The sequence below is a fragment of the Ochotona curzoniae genome, unplaced genomic scaffold (assembly GCF_017591425.1).
Source record: "Ochotona curzoniae isolate NIBS_2020 unplaced genomic scaffold, NIBS_Ocur_1.0 contig_2723, whole genome shotgun sequence".
In the NCBI taxonomy this organism is placed as follows: Eukaryota; Metazoa; Chordata; class Mammalia; order Lagomorpha; family Ochotonidae; genus Ochotona; species Ochotona curzoniae.
Window position 1 is genome coordinate 26,765,850 of NW_024465573.1, and position 22,992 is coordinate 26,788,841.

The window sequence follows — 22,992 nt, forward strand, 5'->3', positions numbered from 1 at the left end:
GAGGCTCCAAAAATAGAAAAAGAACAGCTAACAACAGAGCTCTGCTGCTCTGAGCAAAGGCCCTTGGAAGAAACACACAGGCATGGGAAGATGACCAAAGAAACGTTTGACCAAAGAAATGTTTGACTGCATCTAGTCTGGGCAACTTTACCTTACAACTGAAGTGGGAGTATTCACTTAGGGTCAGTCCATGGAAAGATGCCAAGGTGTCAGAACTCAAAAAGGATATAGAACAGAAGGAAAATGCCAATGAGGAAACTAAGCCTGCCTGGCCTCTCCCTTAGAAGAGCAGAAGCCATTAACACAGAGAACCACAAAAAGAAATTTCCATGGAAATACATACAGGAAGTTCTGAAGAACATGAAGAATCAGAACTATACTCAAACTTTTAGAAACAACGAACTTTTGCAGCAAACAACTTTGAAAAAAGACAAAAGCCTTGCATTCATGAAAGAGAGAGAGAGAGAGAGAGAGAGGGAGAGAGAGAGAGAGAGAGGGAATAATCTTCTGAAAGAACTGGACCAATTCTGAGAACAGCCGAGTTGAGCTGCACTTGGGGGTGATCCTGAAATACTACACACTGTTGTGGGTCTGCCAGCCGAGGCGTCTCAGCTGAAGGTAATCAGAAGTTACCTTGATGAGGTTTAAAACATATTAGAAAAGGTGACTGAAGAGTAAAACTAGTGTAAGATGCAGTTACCACTACTTCTGCAAGAGCAGAAAGAAGTGAATAAAATATCAACAGCTGACTACCACCTCCACCCAGCTAACAAAAAGTTAGCAAATTAAGAATTTGCATGCCACAATTAAAAAAAAAAAAAGGAAAACTCAGCAACTGGGAAAAATTCCAAGCTATTCAGACAGGTCTCTTGATGATTTTCAAATAACAAACATTTAGTGTATGACTACAGAAAACTGAAATGAAAAACTCCAAACATCTAAAAACAAAACCAAAGGTTAGTACATAAGTAGTAAAAGAAGAAGCATCAGGGATTCAGCTTGCAGGTAAAAAAAAAATGCCTTTATGTGAGCTAACTGTTCAACTCTCCAAAGAACAGGGAGGTGGCCAAGAAAGAGTCTTCAAGAGAATGAACAGGATACAGGGCATTGGCACTGAAACAAATTCTGCACCAAAAATGTTGCTTCATCTTCATCGACAACCAATAGCATATACGTGGTAGAGGGAACCAGTACACTCTGTACTGAGGGGGCTAAGGAAAACAGCTCTCTAAAAAAGCAACATATCATTGAATGGACACTGTCAGCGCCAAAGAAGCAGCCATCACAAAGCTAAAGATTGAAAATGAAAGGCTGTCTACTAGACTTGAAGGTAGCAGCCAGGTTATTTGTAAAGAAACAACTAAACATTGTCAGAAAATAAGTATACTAAAAAAAAAAAGAAAGAAACTACAGAATTTGTCATGTGTCATTAAAAAAAAAAAGACATTGAAATAGATGTGTCTAATCAGAAATGTCAGACTTTCTGTCCATTTTGCAAAGAGCCACTGTTGGTGATTAAATTAAAGGTTTATCTAGAAACAAATTTAAGGAAATTTGACAAGAATGTAATTACTTAAAGCAGCAAGCAAAGAACAGGGAAGATTGGAAAGGGTCACTCAAAATGGGAGTGTAAAATGCACAGCAGTCAGCTCAGCTTCAGGGCGAGTTTGGACAGATTTACACACAGTTTGTAATTGACAGAATTTTAACCATGAGTTGGATGACACTGACCTGGTCCAAAATTATTAAGAGAATACAACCAGAATCACAAAGTTGGGAATGGAGATAACTCAAATCCTGGAATCCCTTGGGCAGTTTTGCAATAACAGAAATGATCTCTCAGGACAGCTCAACGCTTTAGTAGAGCCCTCCAACAAAACATCATATGTGGAGGAATCTCTGGCAAGTAAGGGAATCTCTTGCTTTTAATGAGCATTGTAAATTTCTCCATCCAGTGACTAGAAAAATAAATACATGACTATAGGAAAAACACGTAACCATTGGAATCCTCCAGGAAGAAATTCAGAGATTATCATTCACTGAGTGCCACCTCAGAACTTGAGACAGAACATCACTAAATGGCCTGAGAAATGAAGCAGCTGAAGAAGAAATAAAACTGTTTCATGAAAATTACTAAAAGGCAAGGGACTTTTCATGGAAGCCAAAAACAATCAATTATGCTCTATGAAAGACAACCTTACAAACAAAGTGAATGAAAACAAAACTTTGAAGCAAGTATTGAGAGAACTAAAGGGAGAACATCAATACTAGAAGTGGACATTCATAAAACAGGAAAATGAAATATTACAAGAAATAGCCAAGGGAAAAGAAACAGCAGTACAAGACTCCAATACAAAACTTCTCTGATCCTCTGACAGAAGGGGTTCCATTGTTACCTAGTGAAAGAGAAGAACCACACTGTGAGCAACTTTTGAAAACAAAAAGGAACAGACATTACAACAACCTCTTCAATGCCTTTACATCCATCTTGAAGAAGATTCTGATGTTTTCACAGTGAAAGATGAAGTCAGGTTGACCTTGCCACAGAACCACATGGGGGAGCAAGCCCTACAGAGCAAGGTTCAACACTTAGAAGACCAGTTACATCAGGAGTTAGAGAGATCACATAGCCATCTTGTTCAAAATTCTTCCACTCCTGAAACACTAGGTGGAAAAGATGGACTGGCTCAAGATCCATGGGGAGCAGAAGTGGGGAGGAGACTCCTGAAAGCCCCAAGCAGCCGCGTCATGGCTGCTGGCCTAGTTACCATCACACTGTGTGAGGAGTGAGGAGCTGTGGCTGCCACAGCTGGCCCTTGTCACCATCACGACCACCAGGAGTGGTGAGCCAAGACCCAGCAGTTGCCTGTCAAACCCAAGCGCTCCATTATGGGCAGTGTCCTCACAAACATAGTGCCTGCTGACGGGAACAAGAAGGTCATCATAAGGAACATTTTGGAACTGTGAATGGTTCATTATAATGAGAATAAATGGCTTCATTTACCTAAATGATGACAGCAAGGGAGGAGAATTGTACATCAAACCACCATCAAGATGAACTTTCATAGTATAGGAGATGGTGAGACTGGAGTTTGTGATTGAAGGAAAGAAGAATGTGGAGGCAGTGATGGTCACAGGCCTGGTGTAGCCACTGTACAGGACAGTAAATGTGCAGCTGAGCGGAATTATCATGCCTACCCACATCATAGGGGTCCACCACATCACCAACAATGAGAGCGAGGGAAGGAATGAGGGGCTGGTAAGAGCTCCAGAGAGCCAGTCCCAACCCCACTGTGCACACCCTGTGGACATGGACCGCAGTAGTCCCACGCTATGGGCGAGGCAAAGACATTGAAGGGGCCGACAGCCAGGATGCAGAACAAGGCTGGCAATGGGTGAGAACATGAATTAGGATTACAGACCACCATTCTGCAGGGTCATCTTCACAAAAGACAGCCTGACGAGAACAGCAATAAAGAGGATATGGAAGATCAAGGAGATGAGAACCAAGGCTAGCAGCCACTGCACCTGCGGGATCACCTCAACCTTGGTTCTCCACGGAGGCACACAGACAACCCAAAACCCCACACAACTGGAGCTCTTCTGGGAAATCCCTCTGTAAATTGTTCATTCCCAAAGTTGTTTTAAAAATAAATAAGTAAACAAAAAGAAACAAAGTTGTTTATAACATGACAAGTAATAAGAGATAACTCTAGATGCTAGGAACTTTCTATTGATATTTTTGATTACCATCACAGGGACAGCCAGACACAATTTGGGAGAAGGCATATTTAAAAGAAAAAAAAAAGGAGAGTAGAAAGTGGACCTTTTTCTCAGTATGACTCTAGCATACTATAATTAGACAGTATATATAACAAATAATGCTATTATATAATATATTAAGCACACTATAAAACTGCTTTATTTCTTCAGCTAGGTACAAATCTACAATATAATTTTTATTTATTTATTTGAGAGAGAGAGAGAAAAGCATCTCCCACTCAAGGTTTGCTTCCTAAAAGCCAGCAATAGCTGGAACTGAGCTAAGCCAAAGCTGAGAGCTGAAAGTCCAATCTGGAACTCCTACCTGGGGAGCCAAGAACCAAGGATGAAGCCTTCTCTCTCAGGGAGTGCATTTGCAGGAAGCTGGAATGGGGAAGGAGCCATGCCTGAGGCTTGGACACTCTCACATGGGACGCAGACATCCCAAGCAGCACCTTCACCACGAGGCCAAAGATCCATACCTCCACTATAAAATTCTTAGAAGCTCCATTTGTGATTAGAGATTTTGGAAATGCTTTCCATACAGTCAGTGGAAATTACTCATAGGCAAGACACTTTTATAAATGATAGTGATATTAAAGTTTAAAGAAACCACTAGGAGACTCTTACAGCAGTCAGGGAAAAGGCAAGAAATAGCTAATAATAATGACTGTAGAGATTTCCAGAGATTGGAAAAAAAAAAAAACAGAAAAAACAAAGAATAGGTAACTATTGCGTGGTAGTGAATTTTAGCCATGTTGACCTTTGATATCTAAATGGAGAAGTCCTACAGGCAAGTGGAAATATTAGTCTATTTATGGCTAAGAAAGATAGATATAAGAAAAATGTACGTAAAGATTTCAAAGCTACTGTATACAGGGAGTAATAAAACCATAAGAACAGATGCAGGTACTTTAAAAGGTAACTTCCCATACTATAGTTGTTTCAAAACATGGCTGCTCCACATTTTTATTTTTAAAGGTAGAGTTATATAGAGAGAAGTCATCTGTTGATTCACTCCCCTGGGCTTGGACAAAACCAGGAACCAGGAGCTTCCAGGTCTCCCACAGAGATGCAGCCCAAGCCCTTAGGCCATCCTCTGCTACCTTCCCAGGCCAATAGCTGGGAGCTGAATGGGAAATGAAGTAGCCAGGACTCAAACTGATGCTTGTATGGGATGCTTGCATGACAGGTGGAAGCTTAATGCACTATGTCACAACACTAGCCCCAGCACCTGACCTCTGATTCAGCTCCTTGCTAATGCACCTAAAAAAGCAGAAGTACCTAAGTACTTGGGTTTCTTTTACTCACTTGGGAGCTCCTGGCTTCAACCAGACCCTTTCCCTCCACCTTGCCCCACATCATCACAGCCATTCGGGGAGTGAAGGAACGGGTTAGAGGATCTCTCTCTGTTGTTCCATCTCTCTGTTTAGCTGTTTCAAATAAAGTCATATATATTTTAAAAATAAGCAGCAGGTGAGGAAAGGATTCTAGACAGTATCATTGTGTGTGAGACTGCCAAAAGACTGAGGAACCTGGAAAGGCACTGAGCAAGGGGAGGCAAAAGAAGCCAGAGAAATGCTGCACTGGGCACTAATGGGAATGGCTGTGATGGGATCTAGCCGGGTGATAGCACCGAAACAGTGGGCAAAGGTGACTCCATTTTGGCTCCTTGACTAAATTTCAAGCATGTGTAATTTCAGCTATCTGCTTCTGTAAACAGGCTTGCTGAATTAACTGGATTTTTTCTTAAACTGGATGTTTTGTACAGCACGAAAACTTTGGGCTCCAGCCACTCCCTTCCGGCCCTCCCCCTCTGGGCACGACTTAAGGTAGTTGTTTTGTACTGTGCACCACTTAAGTTAATTGTATCTTTATTGCACACCAATGCAAACTTAAACACCCCTGATACTGGCCATGCAGGGCAGTGGCTCCTGGAGTAGCTGGAACTGCTGTCGCCAAGCCTGGCTAATAACGACTCCTCCTATCATCCTGCACTTGTGACTGGCATGATTTCTCTAGCTCTTTGCAACATGGCAATCAGCAAGGAACAAACAGCATGATCTATGTAGAGAGATTAAACATACAAGGCCATTAGTGACCTAGTAAAACTGTGTTACAAAAGATCATATATGCACATGTATATATCATATAAAATACAAATATATACCTCTCTAGCTGCCAGTATTGCAATTTAAAGACTCAACTGCTTGATGAGAATTTTTGTTAGGTTCATCCTTTGCATGACAGAATGAAGATTAACCATTTTATATTCTTCTTTTTAGTGTTAATGTTGACTCACTTTTTAAAAATCAACTGATTAGCAGGGAGAACATATTACTGTCATATTTGGAAGAAACACAGCTCTAAAAGACATACAAACAGTAAAGGTTATTAGATTGTGCAAGCAGACAGACCGGCGATTGAACCTGGTTCTGACTCACACTGAGCTTACTGGTCCTGTCATAGCTGCAGTTTTTCATTTACAAAATCTGGAGCTAGTTCTTGCAGTGTTACTGTAAAAATCAAGATATCAAGTCAGTTATCAAGCACATTGTTTAAATATGTTAGTATGTTAGTCAACCAGTAGTAATTCCTCTGTCACTTCAAACAGCGGGAGATAATTTGGTAAATCCATTCAACAGGAGATTCAAATGCAAAAGGGTCTAAGATCCCTTCCTGGCTTGACCAAATAATTAAAAACATAAAAATGGCAGTCACTTAAGCAATTAAAAATAAAAATTTCAAGTGATTTCAAGGATTGTAAACCTATCAGAATAAGGCTACACAATTAAATATACAACACAAAACTTTCCTACAAGAGTTCAAAATGAAGTTTGACTTCTATCTGAAAACACTTAGTATAATTAATCCCCAAAATTGTGACAATATCCTTTATTTGGAGACAAGAATAATTATTTCAGGAAAAAAGGTTATTGAGCACAACTCAGCCTGAAAGTTGTGACAACATCCTTTCCGTGGGAATGAAAATAATTCTTAGTTCAGAAAAAAAAAAAGATTATGAATGAAAATTAAAAACAAACTTCAAAAATCACTTACCTTTTACAGGAAAGGCAAATGGTTCCTTAGTCAAATCGGGACAATCAACTACAGATACCTGGACATCAGCAAAATTCTCTTTTAGCCCCTTCTGCATAACTAATAAAAATAAGAAAAAGGTTGTGTAACAATAGGTAAAATTATAGTCATATCAAATGTTGCCTCAACTTTTCCGCATCACATTCCTAACCTCAATATAAATTTAAAAGAGAAGATATGGGCCTATTAATGAGTATAACATTTAGTTGACATATTCAGCACATATAATATAGATGCATAATAATCTTATCTACAGTGATTAAAAATTATTAAATATAAACACATTGTTTTCACTCAGGTTGGAAAGCAAATACTTCAACTCAGCAACTGCGACTGGCATTGAAGCCCGCAGTGAAGCTGCCTTTTTGGGGGGCTGGCGTGATGGCTCAAGTGGCTAATCCTCTACCTTCAAGTGCTGGCACCCCACAAGGGCACCAGTTTATGTCCTGTCACATCAAAAACACTGACAGAAAAGACACTTAGGCCAAAGAACACTAGCAAGGCAGACGCTTCACTAGCTATTAGGAAAAATGAAATAAAAACAAAACCAGGAAGGTTAGTATGAGGAAAAACCAGCACAAAGCAAAACTGAAGATACATCTGAACTCAATCTTATCAGGGGGACAGAAATACCACAACTCTGGGAACCAAGAGAAGCTTAACCCAGAATAGCACAGATTGGAAAAATGTGAAATGCTACTCTTCTGACGCATTTGAAGTTTTTGTTTTTGTTTTCCTTTCCTGGTTTATCCCAGGAAGCTGCCTTAAATTCTTGCCAAACAGGCGAAACAGATACACATCTAGACAAAGAGAAATCTAAGTAAGGTCAATGTAAATATTAAAATGGAAAAATGTAGTATACGGGAGCATATACTGGGAGCTTCTATATTTAAAAATAGTGTTAAGTGATAAAGTTGAAAACACAATAGTGTGCAGCTGTTTGAGTGTCACAAATACTTAAATCTGGAATTATTTTCACCATTTCCATTCTATACAGCTGGTATCAGCAAAAATCTACAAAAGGTGAGCTTGGGTTTTGTTTCTTTCTCTTTTGAAAGGACTTTTGGTCTCTCAATAAAAATCATGCAAATCAAAATCTGAAAAGAGAAACTCTGTACCACAATCATCATTTCAGTAAGTCACCTGTACACATAGAAAAATAGGGAAGTACATTTATGGCTTAGAATCTTTTTAATCTTTTCATATTGGAAGAATTTCTAAAAATCCAAAGTTAAAATTGTTTCTACCTGCAGCCAGCTCCTGTAGACTTGGCACATGAAACGGAAACTCAGCACAGGCCATTTTCTTTCTTCTTAGGGGTGTGAGATTGTACAAATAGAACTGTTGTCAGCTAGTTATCTGAGGAGTTCACAGTGCACCAGGCATGAACGGCTGCTGCCCTGGAACCGAATACAAAGGGTTCAGTTATATAAGCCGGGCAAAGGGGCGTGTAGGTAGCCTCAAGCAAAAGGCAAGGCAGCTTGCGACCTGGAATACTTCAAGTGAGAAATGGGCAGGTGACTTCTTTATTACTGATACTTACAGACTGACTAAGGAGACGCCGGGCCTAGGAGAAGGCACATGACTAATTTTCTTTCATCATCCATCTGATTGAACTAGCACCTTTATAATGGTAGGTCTAAGAAATACAGGTTTTTGGGCCCAGTGCAGTAGCCTAGCAGCTAAAGTCCTCACCTTGCACATGCTGGGATCTCATATGGGCACCAGTTCATGTCCAGGGCCCTGCTTCCTATCCTATTCCCTGCTTGTGGCCTGGGAAAGCAGTCGAAGACAGCCCAAAGTTTTGGGATCCTGCACCCACATGGGAGACCAAGAAAAGGCTCCTGGCTCCTGGCTTTGAATCAGCACAACTCTAGCCATTGTGGCCACTTGGGGAGTGAATCATCAGACAAAATATCTTCCTCTCTGTCTTTCCTCCTCTCTGTATATCTGACTTTCCAATACGAAAAAAATTTTTAAAAAAATATAGATTTTGAAACAAAAGGTCCTTTTTAGGTATGATTGCATGCCTCAATGGTTGTAGACAGAACCACAGAATGAATTTTATAGGAGTATCCTGATATACACATAAATACACATAACAATACACATATCAGCTTTTATATTAATAGATCATTTATTTTCTGTTACATTTGTTTTGTATTTGACATGAGTCTAAAGTTAAACTCAGTTTCTTAGATTATCAGTTTGACAAAAGAAAATGTAAGTTACTAACAGGAATGGAAACCTCTACAGAATGATCAGCTTCTGAAGTTTGCATCTTTACTCACATTTTCCCAAAGGAAGAAACATACTTTCTTGGTAAGCAGCTTTAATGTTCAGTTACCCTGACAGCCTAACAAACTGCACGCTGATATTCGTAAGTATCCTTTACAGTGGGCGCACGCAGAGACTCGCGTCTTACCTCCAGTGTCCGCGTGATGAGTTGCAGCAGTGGAGGGAGCAAACAAAAAGAGGGCAGAAAATAAACACAGTTGGGCAGGCAGTCCCACTCTAGGCCAATCACAACAAAGCACACGGGCAGAAACTCTAAAGGTCTTTTCTGTTCCTAAGGGCACTGTTGAACTTTTCATTAAAACTGTTAATAGAATATCTCATTAATCTGAAGATCTCAGATTTGAATGTGCTTACTGGGCACTTCAAAGGTGGTCCCTGGGAGTCACTTGAGATGGTCTTCCAAAAAAAAGTTTTAAACATCTTCCCTGGATTCTAGATTTCTTAGAAACTAGTTTGCTAGTTTTATTGATGCTCTTAAACAATATATTCTCTGCAAACAAGTTACTACATACATTTATGGCTTATTGTTTATCAAGCACTGGCTATCATTATCCTTTCATTATAAGTAACTTAATGGGCTCAATGCTACATAATCATACTTCAACACACTTTTATGGAATAATCTGTATCTGCTAAGAAATTAGACATTTTAACTTTTTCTTTTAAAATAATTCCAGTTATTATATACAAAGAATTATTTTATATTTTTCACCCAGATTTGTCAAATGCTCACTTTTTTCACATTCCTTATCAGGTAACTAGCAGGTATTTAGTCACTTACAAATATGTCAGAATCTGTACATTGATTACATATATTCGTTCTTAAAAGGATGGTAAAAACAATCAACTTATTCCTATTTGCAATAAGAGTAAAGACTCAAGATAAAACAACATAATCTTGGGCCCGGCGCGGTGGCGCGGTGGCGCAAGTGGTTAAAGGTCCTCGCCTTGCACGCCCGGGATCCCACATGGGCGCCGGTTCTAATCCTGGCAGCCCCACTTCCCTTCCAGCTCCCTGCCTGTGGCCTGGGAAAGCAGTCGAGGGCAGCCCAAAGCTTTGGGAACCTGCACCCGCGTGGGAAACCCGCAAGAGGCTCCTGGCTTCGGATCGGCATAGTATCGGCCGTTGCGCTCACTTGGGGAGTGAATCATCGGACGGAAGATCTTCCTCTCTGTCTCTCCTCTCTGTATATCCGCCTTTCCAATAAAAAAAATAAAAATAAATCTTTAAAAAAAAAAAAACAACATAATCTTAGATCCCTGACTGTCACTAAAAGAAGTTCAGCTGTTACTTTTGCTTAATTTCCCTACAAAGCAGAAACAAAGTCCAACTCTGAGAGATTATAGCCTGCATAACTGGTTTATAAATGTGGAACTTGGGCAGGCAAACAGCACAAAGGGTGGCGCAACAGCAGGGGGATGGATCAGTGCTGTGGTAAGGGAGCTAGAGTGTGTGGCTTTCAATAAAACCCAGAGTGGCTCCAGCAGGTCGGTGTTTAAGTAAAGGGAGGCAAGTGCAGAGCACTGGAGAGAAACCCTGGGGCCTTCATCTAAGCAGTTAACATCCCCTGCTCCTGACATCCTGCCAGTGCAGGCCTTAGGACTCAGGGGAGCCAGCTCAAGGAATGGGGTTCCTGGTGCCCAAGGAGGAGACTTCACCAGCCCAGGCTGGGGCGGGTGTATCTGTGAGTGACCCAGAGGCGATGAAAGCTGGTGCTGTCTCTCTTCCTCTGCCTCTCAAAGTGAAAAAAGGAAATAAAAACAGGTGTCTCCACTGTTCTAGAAAATACATATGCTGTAGAAGCTATGAAATACAAACTATGAAACTTCAGCGATACCGTGTGGCAGTTACATGTTCTTGCATTTAAAACTGAAATTGTGCAATAGTAGGAAGAAAGGGAAAACTCATGCGAGTAATTTTTACTTAGACTGTTAAAAGTTCATTTTTAAAATATCATTGAGAGAGATAGCACAGAAAACTTTTAGTACCTTTAGTGGTACTTCTTTCTTTTTGAAGAAGGGACCCTATGTTTTCATTGTGGAATCTCACAAGTCGCATAGACTGGGCCTACTTCTGAATGTAGCAGAAATGTAGGCATGGGATACTTATCCTAGAGCTTACAGGAACTGCATCAGGCTTTTATATCCGGAATTATCTGCCTTCTGGAGCTAAGAAACCAGATTACTTTCCATGTTGAGGCCAAACAACTTCACTTATTTGTCTACTTATTTAAAGACTTATTCATTTTTATTGGGAAGGTAGATTTACAGAGAGAAGAAGGGACAGAGAACCTCTGGTTCACTTCCCAAATGGTTGCAATAGTCAGAACTGAGCTGATCAGAAATCAGGAACCAGGGGCTTCTTCCAAGTCTCCCATGTAGGTGCAGGGTCCCAAGGCTTTGCACCAGCCGCCCCTCTGCTTTCCCAGGCCACAAGCAGGGAGCTGAATGGGAGCTGCAGCAGCTGCGACAAAGAGTGGGTGTCCATATGGGATCTCGGCACATTCAAGCAGTGGATACAGCCGCTGAGCCATGGCACTGGGTCCCAAACACTTTTATGGGTTTATCACAACACAAAACAGTGAAAACTGAAAAATGAAACCAATTCATTCCATTTTTAAAAATGACTTTTTGGGCCAAAAAAAAAAAAAAAAATCCCACCCAGATCCAGTTTACACAGCTTGATCTAGACAGGTATGCAGCGCAGCTTGGGTAAGCCCTGATGCCTAGCAAGCCAGCAGCTCACTGAGCAGTGCCAGTTCCAGCCCAGAGTGCCCCTTGTTCCAGCCGGCTCCCTGCTACTGTCTCTGGGGCGACAGGGAAAGATAGCCTGAGTACTTGGGTTCCTGCCATTTCTGTGGCAAACAGGTTGGAGCTGCTGGCTTCACCCTGGCCCGGCCCAGCGATTTAGGTCACTGGAGAGCCAGCCAGCAATCACAAGATTGACCTCTAGCCCTCTAGGTCTTTCTGTTACTATGCCTTTCAAACTTTCACAAATAAAAGGGCTTTTATCACATTCAGGTCTGCGCGGTTAAAACTTGTGTAATCTTGGGACCAATGTGGAATAGCAGGTAGAGCTACCACCTGGGATACCATAATTTCCACATGGGCCAGGTTCGTGTCCCAGTTGCTCCATTTCTGATCCAGCTCCGTGCTAATGGACTGGGAAATTGCAGGAAGATGACCCAAGTGCTTGGGCCCCTGCTACCCCTTGGTAGCTCCTGGCTGACACCATGCTTGGGAAATGAACCAGGAAGATTCTCTCAGTCTGTCCTCCTGTCTGTAACTCTAACAAATCGTTTTTCAAGAGTTTAATATTAACTCCGTCACGGGGAGTGGGGGGCTGGGGAAGGCCCCAGAGCTCTCAGGCTACCGAGAAGCGGTGAGCCAGCCAGGGGAAAAGGTGGGTGACAGGTGGGCGTGCTGCAGAGAAACTAGCGTGCAGTCCACGCTTGCAGTGTTGGTCAAATGTGACCACAGGAGAGATGCTGAAGGCAGAGCTTCCCAATCTCACCCCTCACCACCGTGACAGCCTTCCCCTCCAGCCAGAGGCTGGCTAGGCAAACTGCCGTTTTCACACCCATTCTGCGCAGTTCAGCTCGTCTTGATTTGCCCAGCCCACTTACCCCGCCGGCCAGGGAAGCCCACACCTCAGTCTGACCTAAGCCACAAGCCGTCCCACCCCACCAGAAAAGCGACCGGGACTCCGCCCGCCAGCGCCCCGCCCCTCGCAGGGCCAAGATGGCGGCCCGCGGCCGCTCCCTCCCTCCGACCGTTAGCCTCGCGAGACTTCCGTTACACTATTACCGGCATCCGGTCGTTGGGGCGGCCTTTTCTTTCGCGCAGCCGGAGAGGCAGGGAGTCTGCCGACCTAGGTAAGGTGGACGGCGGGGGCTGGCATCGGCTGGAGACCTGGGCCGCAGCCGAAGCCTGCTCACGGGGGTCGGAGTCTGCTCACGGGGGTCGGAGTCTGCTCACGGGGCCCGGACTCTGCTCACGGGGGGCCGGAGCCTGGGCTCACGGGGGGCACGGACTCTGCTCACGGGGTGTCGGAGTCTCTGCTCACGGGGGCCGGAGCCTGGGCTCACGGGGGGCACGGACTCTGCTCACGGGGAGCCGGAGCCTCTGCTCACGAGAGCCCTGGAGTCTGACGCCCCTGCTGGAGCCGCTGGCCCCGGAGGGATGCTGAGCCTGCATCGCGGGACTCCCGGCTCCTCCTCGGGGGCCGCGTGCTCGTGGTGAGGCCTGGAAAAACGCGCGTGTAGTTCCGGCGTAGCCCTTCGGGCCCGAGTTGCTCATAGTAAAACGCATTCTGTGCAAGCCGAGGGTGTTCTAAGAGGATCTTGGGCAGAGCAAAGGATCCCCTTCCGACACTATTTTCCGTGTTTACGGTTAGCGGCTTCCAGGGCCTGGGCTCGTTGGCTGGCCACGTGGTTCCCAAAATCGCCGGTATCCCAGATTGGAAAGTGATGCCAAGAGTAGGAATGCTTTCTAAACAGAGTCTGAAGAATATTTTTGAGCTAGTTATATGCCGTTCTGTTTGATGGAGAAAAAAAGATTGACTCAGAAGTATAGCACTGTCATCGAGCCTGTTTTTATTTAGCAGTTGATATTTTACGATGTGTTTACAATTTTGCATGTAAGGAAACCAGTAAAAACTTGCATATAATTGCCATATGGGTCCATTGGATATTTTACAAATCTGAGCTTAACAATTAGTATAATTTGAAACGTTTTGCAGGCGTATCCTGGGACTTTGTAGGGGATTAAACATTGGCTGTCCAGGAAGTTGAAGAATAACATGCTGAGAAAATAGAATGAGCAGAGACATGGTGGAATACTGAAATAAACAGTACCCTTTTGAAGGAAATTCACTGGAATGTACATGTTTTGAAGTTTCAGCATTCATTGGCAACAAAAAATTATGCCAAGCCAATCAGTTTGCTTACGAATCCAAGAATGTGATGGGTTGATGAGTGAAAAATCCCACATAAGAAGCTAAAATTAGCCTTTGTTACTCGGAGGCCACTTTTCTTTTGGCTTGCTGTGTACAGATACCACATACATGTTTCCCTTTAATAGAAAATGCGTTTTAGGCTGTAATTGCACATATTATGATAATTTCATATTACTATATGGCTGGCTAGTATGAGGAATGTGCTGTAGCTGGTCAAGAGTACCTTTTTGAAATTGAATAGTTACAGACAATAACTAAATGCCATTTCTAGATTTTTAAAACTACATGGAAGACTTTTAATTAAAGTATGGGGTTTACCAAGTTTATAATTGTGATCTGATAATAAAAAAATTGAGAAATATGTTCTAGTTATGTTAAATTGATAATTTCAGACAACTTGAAAGAGTAAAAGAAATGGATCCACTTGACTTCGTGACATCTGATGTTACTATAGAAAATGAAAATCAAAGGTAAGTGGATTTTTGGTCATTGTGTTGTATAAGTAAATTGTGAAAATCCCAAGTGGTTTATCCAGTGGAAAAACTTCTCATCAGCATGTATCTCATTGGAAAGGCAGATTTAGAGAACAGATTTTCTGTCCACTGGTTCATTCCCCAGATGGTCACAACAGCCAGAGCTGTGCCTGTCTGAAGGCAGAAGCCAAGAGCTTCCAGGTCTCCCATGTGGGTGCAGGATCTCACGGCTTTGAGTTATCCTCTGCTTTCCCAGGCCACAAACGGAGCTGGAAGGGAAGTGAAGGAGCAGAGGCACAAACCACAACACTTGGGATGTTGCTACCAGCAAGCAGATTAGCCACCTGAGCCATCGCATATGGCCTAGTGGAATACATTTCTTAAAGCAAACGGCTTATTATAAGTTAACTTGCTGTTTTTTTCTTGCTGTTGTCCTGGCTTTATAGTTGCCTCCAGCAGTGGGTAAAATGTGACTGTAGAGCACTTAATCTAATCTACAGAGAAAACTCAGTACTCTGTGTGGTAGAGTCACAGGCACAGTGGCTGACTGGTGCTCAGCGCTTGCACTGAGAATGTTCGTAGAGGTCTGTTTTGGATAGTGTGTTGGTAATAGACAAGATTATCTTATGGCGATTTTGCTTTTGTTTTTTAGTGATGATTCTTCATCTGGAAGCAGTGTATTTAAAACTCAGTGTATTCCTACTTCACCTAAATTGAGGCCAAGAAATCCCATCAGAAAAGTGCGTTCATCTAAAGTTGTAGAGTCAACAGATTCATCCAGTGACTCGCCTCCAGAACCAATAGGGAGACCACTGACATTAAAAGCACTTATTGAAAAATTTAAGAAAAAGAAACATAAAAGGAGAAAAAGGAAATACAAGGCAACAGGCAGACCAAAAGGAAGACCAAAAGGACAGAAAAACACTAGAGCACAAGTAGATAAGAAACAGTTTAAAGACAAAGGACCTAGATTCTCCTTTTTAGAATTAGAGAACGGAACTCAGCCCTTACCCTGGAGGAAAATATTAACCTTTGAGGTAAGTAGGGTCTTAATATTTGGAAACATACTTAAGATGCCAGAAGTGAATTGCTGGGCCTGCTGGACATAGGGTCTGCTGCTAGTAGTGCCAGTGGCGTTCCACTAAGCATCCAGTTCCCTGCCAATGAGCTGGAAAAGCAGTTGAAAAATTGCCCAAAGCTATAGGCAGGGAGAGCCTGACTTCAGGGGATCTGGACATTGTGGCCATCTGGGGAGTGGATAGAAGTCTCCCCCCGCCCCACACACACACTCGATTAGATAAATAAGAGAAAATAGACTAGTAATAGACTAGTACATTGTCTTGTGCCTAAAATTCACAACACCTACATAAGAGTTATTACGTGCTGGTTCTGTCACCACAATAGCCAGGGCTAAACCAGGCCAATGCTAGAAGCCAAGAACTGACCAGTCTATTTCTTCCCCGTGAGTGTGGTTGAGACCAGTTCTGCAGCCATCATGATGCTTCCCTGGTGCTACCACACAGCTGGCTCACAGGCAGGGTGGATTGGATTAGAACTGCACTTTACAGGGGTCCCTGGCGGCAACTTAACCAGCTGTGCCTGAAATCATGTATTCACCCTGTTCCTGAGCTCAGGTTTCACTTGGAATGCACACTTGCTTTTCATGCTTGTATTAAAGTATTGAATTACAGAAGTACTTGAAAACTAAAAAGTAAGGGTTTTTAACACCAACGAAATGTTTTGAGCTCCACTTTTCAGGGACTTGGGAACTATACTGCTGCTTAGCTATACGATCTTCAATCCTGACAGATGGGTGGATAAATGCTGTTTCATACTAGAACCTCTGATTTTATTCAAGAAGTATTTTAAGTGTAAGGTCAACATGAGAATGCCAGCCTTTACATTAAAATACTTGATATTTATGCTTCAGTTGTCCTTGGGTCCGCTGGTTGAAATTTAATAATTTACAGTTAGCATATTTAATCTACAAATGGATAGTAGTTAAAGCTGTACATTTGTTTGTGATAAGGCCTTTTTGTGCACAGGCCTGTGAGTCATGAATGGACTTTTATAAATTTTTAAAAATATTCTTATTGAAAAGGCAGATGCACAGAACAGAAGGAGGGACAGAGAAGAACTTCTGTGTAATGGTTACTCCCTGAACTGGCACAAGAGCTGGAGCGGAGCCAATCAGGAGCCAGGAGCTTCTTCTGGGTCTCCCACATTGGTACAGGGCCGCAAGGATTTGGGCCGTCCTTGACTGCTTTCCCAGGTCACAAGCAGGGAGCTGGATGGAAAGCAGGGCCGCAGGGATCCCATATGGGATCCTGGTGCGTGCAAGGGGCCTACCACGCTATTGAGCCGGGGCCACAAGCTTATTATTATGATTACATGGTTGATCCTGGGGGAAATGAGGAAAGGGGGAATCATTCACGACTTCCACGTCATCCACCCAGAGTACCAAGGATTCTGTCCAAGTGGTTTGGATAGTTCTGACATGCTGCCAAGTCGCCGATCTGAGGATGATGTCACCCTCCCAATGATCTTAATTTCCTTAATTTCAATTGTTTATTGTACAGCAAGCGGTTGCAAGAGGATTTTTTAATTACATTGAAAAGTTAAAGTATGAATACCACCTTAAAGAATCTCTGAAACAAATGGATGTTGGTGAAGATTTAGAAAAAGAAGATCTTGATACCCGTAGGTACAAATATTTGGATGACGATGGATCTATTTCTCCCATTGAAGAATCAGTGTAAGTTGAGTTGTTAATTTTGGTCTAACTTTGCGTTAATGATTAATATGGTTATAAACAAATAGTTGAACTTGCCCAAAAGATCCATTTGGGTTGTTAACACAGGATTCATACTGTGTTGTGTTTACTAGTATTGCCATTATTGTCAAAACCTGTTTAACCTGATAACACTTTGCTGTTGCAGATCGGATGACGACAAAGCAGCACACGCTGACCAGGAGGAATGTGATGTCCAACTGGTGGTAGGTTCCTTCTTTTGCTCCTTACCTTGGGAAAGAAGGCAGATTACACCAAATTTGAGCCAGACAGAATACAGGAGGATTCCTACAACCCTGGCAGATGGTTCTTGTTGTAAGCTATTGCCTGGTAGTAGGTAGTACGTGAGTGTCACGATTAGATTTGGGATGGAAGATGTCCTAGGCACCTAGCCTACTATGTGTCCCCTAGGTTACTTTGCAGCTGAATATTCAGATAGTGATCTGGATTTTAAAGTTCTAGATGCAGTTTAGTTCAAAGTAACTTAAGTTTCTGGTATATTTAATTATAAGTTGACATCGTTATTTATTGCTAAATGCTTTTTTTTTAATGCAGGACAGTAGTTGTTTCATAGTAAGTTCCGAATTCCCAAAGCAGAGAAAGGTGAAGTCGGAAAAGAATAGCATTAAAGCAGCCGTTTTGTCTCAGAAGAAAGCCTTGAAAGTCAAAACACCTGGACAGAAGGCAGAGCCTCTTGAAAATGAGATGGGAACATGACTGGAAGGTAAATACATACAGGAAACCTGAGTCTTCTTAAAAATGAATGTGGATGCAGATGCCAATTTACTGATGAAGAAATCCTTAAACCCAAAATCATCTGAGAAACTGTGAAAGGGACTTGTTAAAGCTTCAATTTCGGAAAAGCTGAGAGATGTCATCACATGAATAAAAGATCCTGCTCTTTTTGTCAATATTCACTGATTTCACAGTAACAATTTATAAGTATCACATGCATTGAAAAATGACATAGCTTTGTGTGTATATTTTTTGAAATACATCTAAATCCTAAAAAGATGATGTAAAGGATTTGTTTGCTATCCTAAAGGGTTGCAGCAGCTAGGACTGGGTTAGGCCAAAGGCAAGCACTTCATTTGGATGATTGCACAAGCACATGTACCATCCTCCCCTGCACGGCAAATAACAGCAGCCAGGATTTGAACTGGCACTCGGGCATTTCAGGCATCAGCTTAACTCAGTAGGTCACAATGCCAGCCCAAAGGAATCTTTCCCTCAGATTGACTTTATTTGGATGTCAGGAGTTACTGAGAGGCAGAGATGGGCCATCCACTGAATTGAAAGTGTAGAAGCTGGGCTCAATTCCTGCCCACCTTGGCGCTGGCTTCACAGGTGAAGGATTTGTGCTGCCCACCTTGAGGAATGAATCTGGAATACCTTTTTGAAATAACAGGCATTTATTAAATTTGAACAATAATTAGTGACTATTTCAAAGGCAGGTTCACTCCCCAAATTGCTACAACTGGAGGTGGGCTGAGCGCAGATCAGGGACTCCTACATGGCTACAGGGGATCGTGGAGTTTAGCCATCTGCTGCTTTTCTAAGCACTAAATTAACAGTTGAATTAAGCCAAGTAGCCAAGAACATGTGGAGCTTATGGAATGCTGGCACCTACCCCCACAGGTGCAGGCTTTAATTCATTCTCATTAAGCTGGAGATGCTCACATTTCAGCATGCTGCTCTCTTGATAATCTTTACACAGCTGATTCTTTACACAGCTGATATAAGGCAGAAAAGGTCAAGGGTTACAGGAAAAATACTACTGCACCAGTATATGTTTTTGTTTAATTTATGGACAAAGACTGACATAAGGTGCAAAAAACAAATCCTCTTTTGCAACCCAGAACTCATTGATCAGTATGAGTTTTGATACATATAAGCAGGAATAGGACATCTCTTATCAAAGTGATTGGGAGTAGTAACTAAGTATTGGTTTTGTGATTAAAATTTTCATTTTTAAAACATGCTTTTTTTTTTTAAGGCTTTTGAACGTATCTGCAGTAGAAGGTTCAAAAGATTGGATCATGTTGATACAGTAAGTAGTATACATTGTGCTCAGAAACTATTCTGAAAGTCTGGATGCTAGGGATACAACCCATGTCTATATCTCAAGTGGCAGGAATGAAGTAACAGCTGCTTGGAGCTGCTCTGCATTTATCACTACACTGCGGCGGCCACTATGTGGCCTTTATGTGCCTCTAGTTAGCCTTTTCTGTTGATTCCTAGATGTACTTATCTAACTAGAATACCTGTAGATGTTTCTTGAGGTCTATCCCGATGGGGCTTTTTCTATAGCCACTCATCGTTGGAAACGCCTCGTAAAGCAACTCTGTGGTTCTGCTTTACTCCCAGGACTTTTTCTTAGGTCTGTGGGAAGAAACTACAAGACAATTGCCAGAGTATATAAAACAACCATCATGTATAAAAGGCCTAACAACAGTTTTTTTTAACCTTAGGTATTGGGAGTGTTCCACAGGTGTTTTCAAGTAACGGCTTAGGTAAGTTAAAAATGGCAATAGGTGTGATATTTTGGAGATCTGTGACAGTTCAGATGATGAATTTATGTTCAACTGCTGAATGATTACAGACATGAACTAAAACTTAATTCTGAAAGAGCTGCATTTGGGCATCATACATTCAATTACCATTAATGTTTATATAGAGTATGATTTTTATTAAGACAAAGTGTCCTAAACATTTCATTTGGTGTTTTTTCTCCATAGGCATAACAACTGATTAGGCGAGCTAAGCAAGGTGTTTTATTAATTGTAATTGAGAGTCTTGGGTAAGAAATGTTCTATCCACTTGTTAACTTCCTAAGTGGGCCAGTGTTTTAGGGTTGTTCATGGCAGTAGCAAAGACCTGGGAATCTCCATGTGGGTGTAGGGGCACTTGAGCAGTAAGCTTGATATGAACAAAAGGAACTAAAAAACATGCTGGTGTTAATGCCATGCAAGTCCGAGATAAATATTCAAGCATGTTAATAAGGTTATAATCAAAATCAGATGAATGTCTATCTGTATATTAAGTATACTTGTTAACGTAGTACCCCCCTCCCCACTTGGAGCAGCAAATGGTCAGTATTGCACTGCATGGTATCTGCACGCAGCAGTTCATTCCTGCTGAAGTGTTCAAAGGACAGTGCAACAGAAAATCAGTATCTGGCATCGTTGGTTTTTCTTGGCTTTGTGCATGAGAAACCTGGTAATACTATTGATACATTACTATTCTTTTTTTAATTTACAGTTCAGTTTGTTGTAATCCTCAGTAATAAATAATGCTTTTCCTTTTTCTAGGATGTTTGACCTTAAGAATCAGGGGAACCCACTGTCTCTGAAGTAAGCCCTTCTGGTTTTACCTTTTTTTTCCCCATGGTTGATAGAATCTGAGAACAAGTTGTGACAGGGCCTCATTCTGTGAGATGGGCACTATTTATTATGGTGTCCAAAGTTGTCAATGTGGCTATATTGAGACACAGGTTTTGCTTCCATCACGGTGATTGAATTGCAGTGGTGACAATGAGACCTGTAACATTTCTCTAAAGTTATGTTATAAAATGTTGTATCACAGGAAATTGGCCAAAAAATCAAAGCACTCAAACAAAATTGTTTTTCCTAGGACCTGAGTACATTGCTTGAAATTGTTTACCAGAGATTCTGGGTGAGTTTGTCAGTTTCTATGTCAATGCTGATTATACTCCTATTATTGACATTAGTGGGCACTGATTAGAAAGTGATGTTATGATGATATGCCAAGTGTTCAACTGCTCTGAATGGGCTGATGAAAACAGCCTTTCTGAACATCCACATGCAAGTATTTTAGAATGATTTAAGAACCGTCCTTGTGGAGAATTTGGTTTAAAAAAGCTTAATTTGTCTTGAAATACAAATTTTTCCATAGGTGGCGTTTTGACAAATGAAGATTAATAGTAATAAATAAGGCAAGTGAAATTGTCCTTGTTTTACCTACAAATTTAATGGTCATTACCAAGGCTTTTGGAATGCAGTTTCTGATTTGCTGTGGACATGACCATAAAAAATCTCCCACTGGGCTTTTTTTCTGCTACCTTGCTAGCAAGCAGTCTACTGGGAACATTTTGCATGATCTTTTTAAAAAAGTGTTTCAAATTTTACTGTTCTACCAGGTGATCGTTGATTTTTTTTTTTCTCTTACAGGATTGAAGAAAACCATGAATGAAGCAACAGTTTTCAAAAGGTATGTATGTACATGTGAGATAAAATACAGGTCATTTCAAAGAGGGCTTGTGGAACCTGAAACCAAGAGCTCTTAACGCTGTGACCAAAGATTGATGTTCTCTACAGGATGCCACAGTGGCTTAGTAGTGCTGTGTTGTCCTGAGGAGATACATATAACGATTTAGGCATCATCTACATTTGTGTAGTGTCTTTATGGTGTTTATTCTCTCCCTCACAGATTGAAGATGGAAGTAAATGAAGAGAATGTACACTGGAAGGAATTGTAACATGGGGAACTCCTTAAATAAAAATTTATTAGCTTTAAGTAATTATACCTTATTACAAAGCATAAAAATAAACTTTACACTGGTTTGTAGGAAGTCATGTATTTTTGGCTCGAAGTTTCTGTAGCACTTTCTGTAGGAAAAATGAAAATTAAATGTGGTAATTAAGTGATTGCATACTTTATGGTCTGGGTGGGTCAGGGCCCTTCTCACCTTATGAAATTCTTTTGTACTTGCTCTGTTTTTGGCATAAACTTCTTGCTTTGCTTTCTCTTCCTTTTGTTTTCTCACTTCTGCCAACTGATTGTGTAATCTAAAAACAGTAAAAGGATGATTGAAGAAAGTACTACATGCATTGTTGAAGTACATCATCAATAAGAGAAACGCTACCTTAAAGCCCTTTGGTGCATGAGGGACTGTGCGGTCTTCCTATCTTCAGAAATGGATACTCTGTTCACACCTTTTAAGCAATTCACAAATGGACCTAAAAAAAAGTCAAAAAATGAAAAAATGATGTACTATGAATGTGTACCTGCAGGGTATTAAATTAATTGAAACCTGAAAAATTACCTGTAGCTGATTCTTTAGTTGCCTTTATCTGAGAATTACGAACATGAGCCTTGTTCCGAATTTCTTTCTGCCTCTGATAGGATCTTTCTATAAAGGATTTTTTTCTTTTTAAAAATGCTTCTTGTAAGCTCCCTGGTGTGGTGTCCAGTGTTTCTGATTGGGAAAAAAGTAGACTGAATTCTGATGGACTAGTCCCCTAACACTGCTGGATTCCTTTCACACACTTGGAAGCATTACCTGCAGATGCTGTTGTTGACTGGTCTGGAGAACACTGTGACACCAGCAGATCATCTGTTTGTGTTTCTGACCCAAGCGGCAGAAATTCAGTCACCTAAAATTGTAAGAAAGTGATCCATAATTGGCCCTTCATTCCACACAGGCCCTCACATGGGTCTGTGATGAATCACTGGTAACTGTTTTCATGCTCTGAACACAACCTTGCTTCCAACAGAGGTCTGCATGTGCAAGTAGAGTGATGGATGGGTACCTGGTTTCCATCATCTCACCTGCAGGCTTCCCAATAGCCTTAGCAAGGACAGTCTGGTTT

General features: G+C 41.6%; 3 protein-coding genes and 8 non-coding genes across 13 annotated transcripts in view; 9 read left to right on the forward strand and 2 right to left on the reverse strand.

Annotated features, from left to right (window-relative positions):
* CUNH11orf54 (chromosome unknown C11orf54 homolog) overlaps nucleotides 1-12,833 on the reverse strand; it is a 31,096-nt gene extending 18,263 nt beyond the window's left edge. The window contains exons 1-3 of one of the 3 annotated variants that reach the window (XM_040977144.1): nucleotides 12,786-12,833; nucleotides 8,109-8,261; nucleotides 6,823-6,921 (exon numbers count right to left, since the gene is read on the reverse strand). In XM_040977144.1, coding sequence (XP_040833078.1) covers nucleotides 6,823-6,921; nucleotides 8,109-8,163 — 154 coding nt within the window. In that variant the 5' untranslated portion in view covers nucleotides 8,164-8,261; nucleotides 12,786-12,833. Of the gene's footprint in view, nucleotides 1-6,822; nucleotides 6,922-8,108; nucleotides 8,529-9,286; nucleotides 9,602-12,785 lie in introns of those variants that run through there. The other 2 variants (XM_040977141.1, XM_040977143.1) reach the window with 2 other exon arrangements.
* Nucleotides 12,834-12,900: 67 nt separating this feature from the next.
* On the forward strand, nucleotides 12,901-21,916 carry TAF1D (TATA-box binding protein associated factor, RNA polymerase I subunit D). Its single transcript, XM_040976750.1, has 12 exons — nucleotides 12,901-13,034; nucleotides 14,509-14,586; nucleotides 15,242-15,626; nucleotides 17,169-17,344; nucleotides 17,529-17,586; nucleotides 17,936-18,104; nucleotides 19,377-19,893; nucleotides 20,119-20,180; nucleotides 20,692-20,733; nucleotides 21,014-21,055; nucleotides 21,296-21,610; nucleotides 21,830-21,916. Exons 1-6 carry the CDS (start codon nucleotides 12,901-12,903, stop codon nucleotides 18,095-18,097), a joined length of 993 nt encoding a protein of 330 aa, XP_040832684.1. The 3' UTR covers nucleotides 18,098-18,104; nucleotides 19,377-19,893; nucleotides 20,119-20,180; nucleotides 20,692-20,733; nucleotides 21,014-21,055; nucleotides 21,296-21,610; nucleotides 21,830-21,916.
* LOC121154358 lies at nucleotides 19,159-19,285 on the forward strand. Its single transcript, XR_005883500.1, has one exon. It is a non-coding gene; the product is annotated as a small nucleolar RNA SNORA40 (small nucleolar RNA).
* Nucleotides 19,657-19,788, forward strand: LOC121154354. The gene has a single exon (XR_005883496.1). It is a non-coding gene; the product is annotated as a small nucleolar RNA SNORA18 (small nucleolar RNA).
* On the forward strand, nucleotides 19,941-20,011 carry LOC121154360. Its single transcript, XR_005883502.1, has one exon. It is a non-coding gene; the product is annotated as a small nucleolar RNA SNORD5 (small nucleolar RNA).
* Nucleotides 20,480-20,619, forward strand: LOC121154350. The gene has a single exon (XR_005883492.1). It is a non-coding gene; the product is annotated as a small nucleolar RNA SNORA8 (small nucleolar RNA).
* On the forward strand, nucleotides 20,801-20,931 carry LOC121154352. The gene has a single exon (XR_005883494.1). It is a non-coding gene; the product is annotated as a small nucleolar RNA SNORA1 (small nucleolar RNA).
* On the forward strand, nucleotides 21,129-21,200 carry LOC121154349. Its single transcript, XR_005883491.1, has one exon. It is a non-coding gene; the product is annotated as a small nucleolar RNA Z40 (small nucleolar RNA).
* Nucleotides 21,373-21,492, forward strand: LOC121154353. The gene has a single exon (XR_005883495.1). It is a non-coding gene; the product is annotated as a small nucleolar RNA SNORA32 (small nucleolar RNA).
* On the forward strand, nucleotides 21,639-21,766 carry LOC121154351. Its single transcript, XR_005883493.1, has one exon. It is a non-coding gene; the product is annotated as a small nucleolar RNA SNORA25 (small nucleolar RNA).
* The window catches only part of CEP295 (centrosomal protein 295), a 46,458-nt gene continuing 45,352 nt past the window's right edge, over nucleotides 21,887-22,992 (reverse strand). The window contains 5 exon segments of the mRNA XM_040976751.1: nucleotides 21,887-22,008; nucleotides 22,089-22,188; nucleotides 22,266-22,359; nucleotides 22,434-22,598; nucleotides 22,683-22,776. Coding sequence (XP_040832685.1) covers nucleotides 21,973-22,008; nucleotides 22,089-22,188; nucleotides 22,266-22,359; nucleotides 22,434-22,598; nucleotides 22,683-22,776 — 489 coding nt within the window. The 3' untranslated portion in view covers nucleotides 21,887-21,972.

Excerpts from the sequence above, each read along its gene's own strand:
- TAF1D (XM_040976750.1), top strand. The coding sequence starts at position 12,901 with ATGGCGGCCCGCGGCCGCTCCCTCCCTCCGACCGTTAGCCTCGCGAGA. Across the intron at positions 14,587-15,241 it reads ATAGAAAATGAAAATCAAAG|TGATGATTCTTCATCTGGAA; the intron begins GTAAGTGGATTT and ends TTTGTTTTTTAG. Across the intron at positions 15,627-17,168 it reads GGAAAATATTAACCTTTGAG|CAAGCGGTTGCAAGAGGATT; the intron begins GTAAGTAGGGTC and ends TTTATTGTACAG.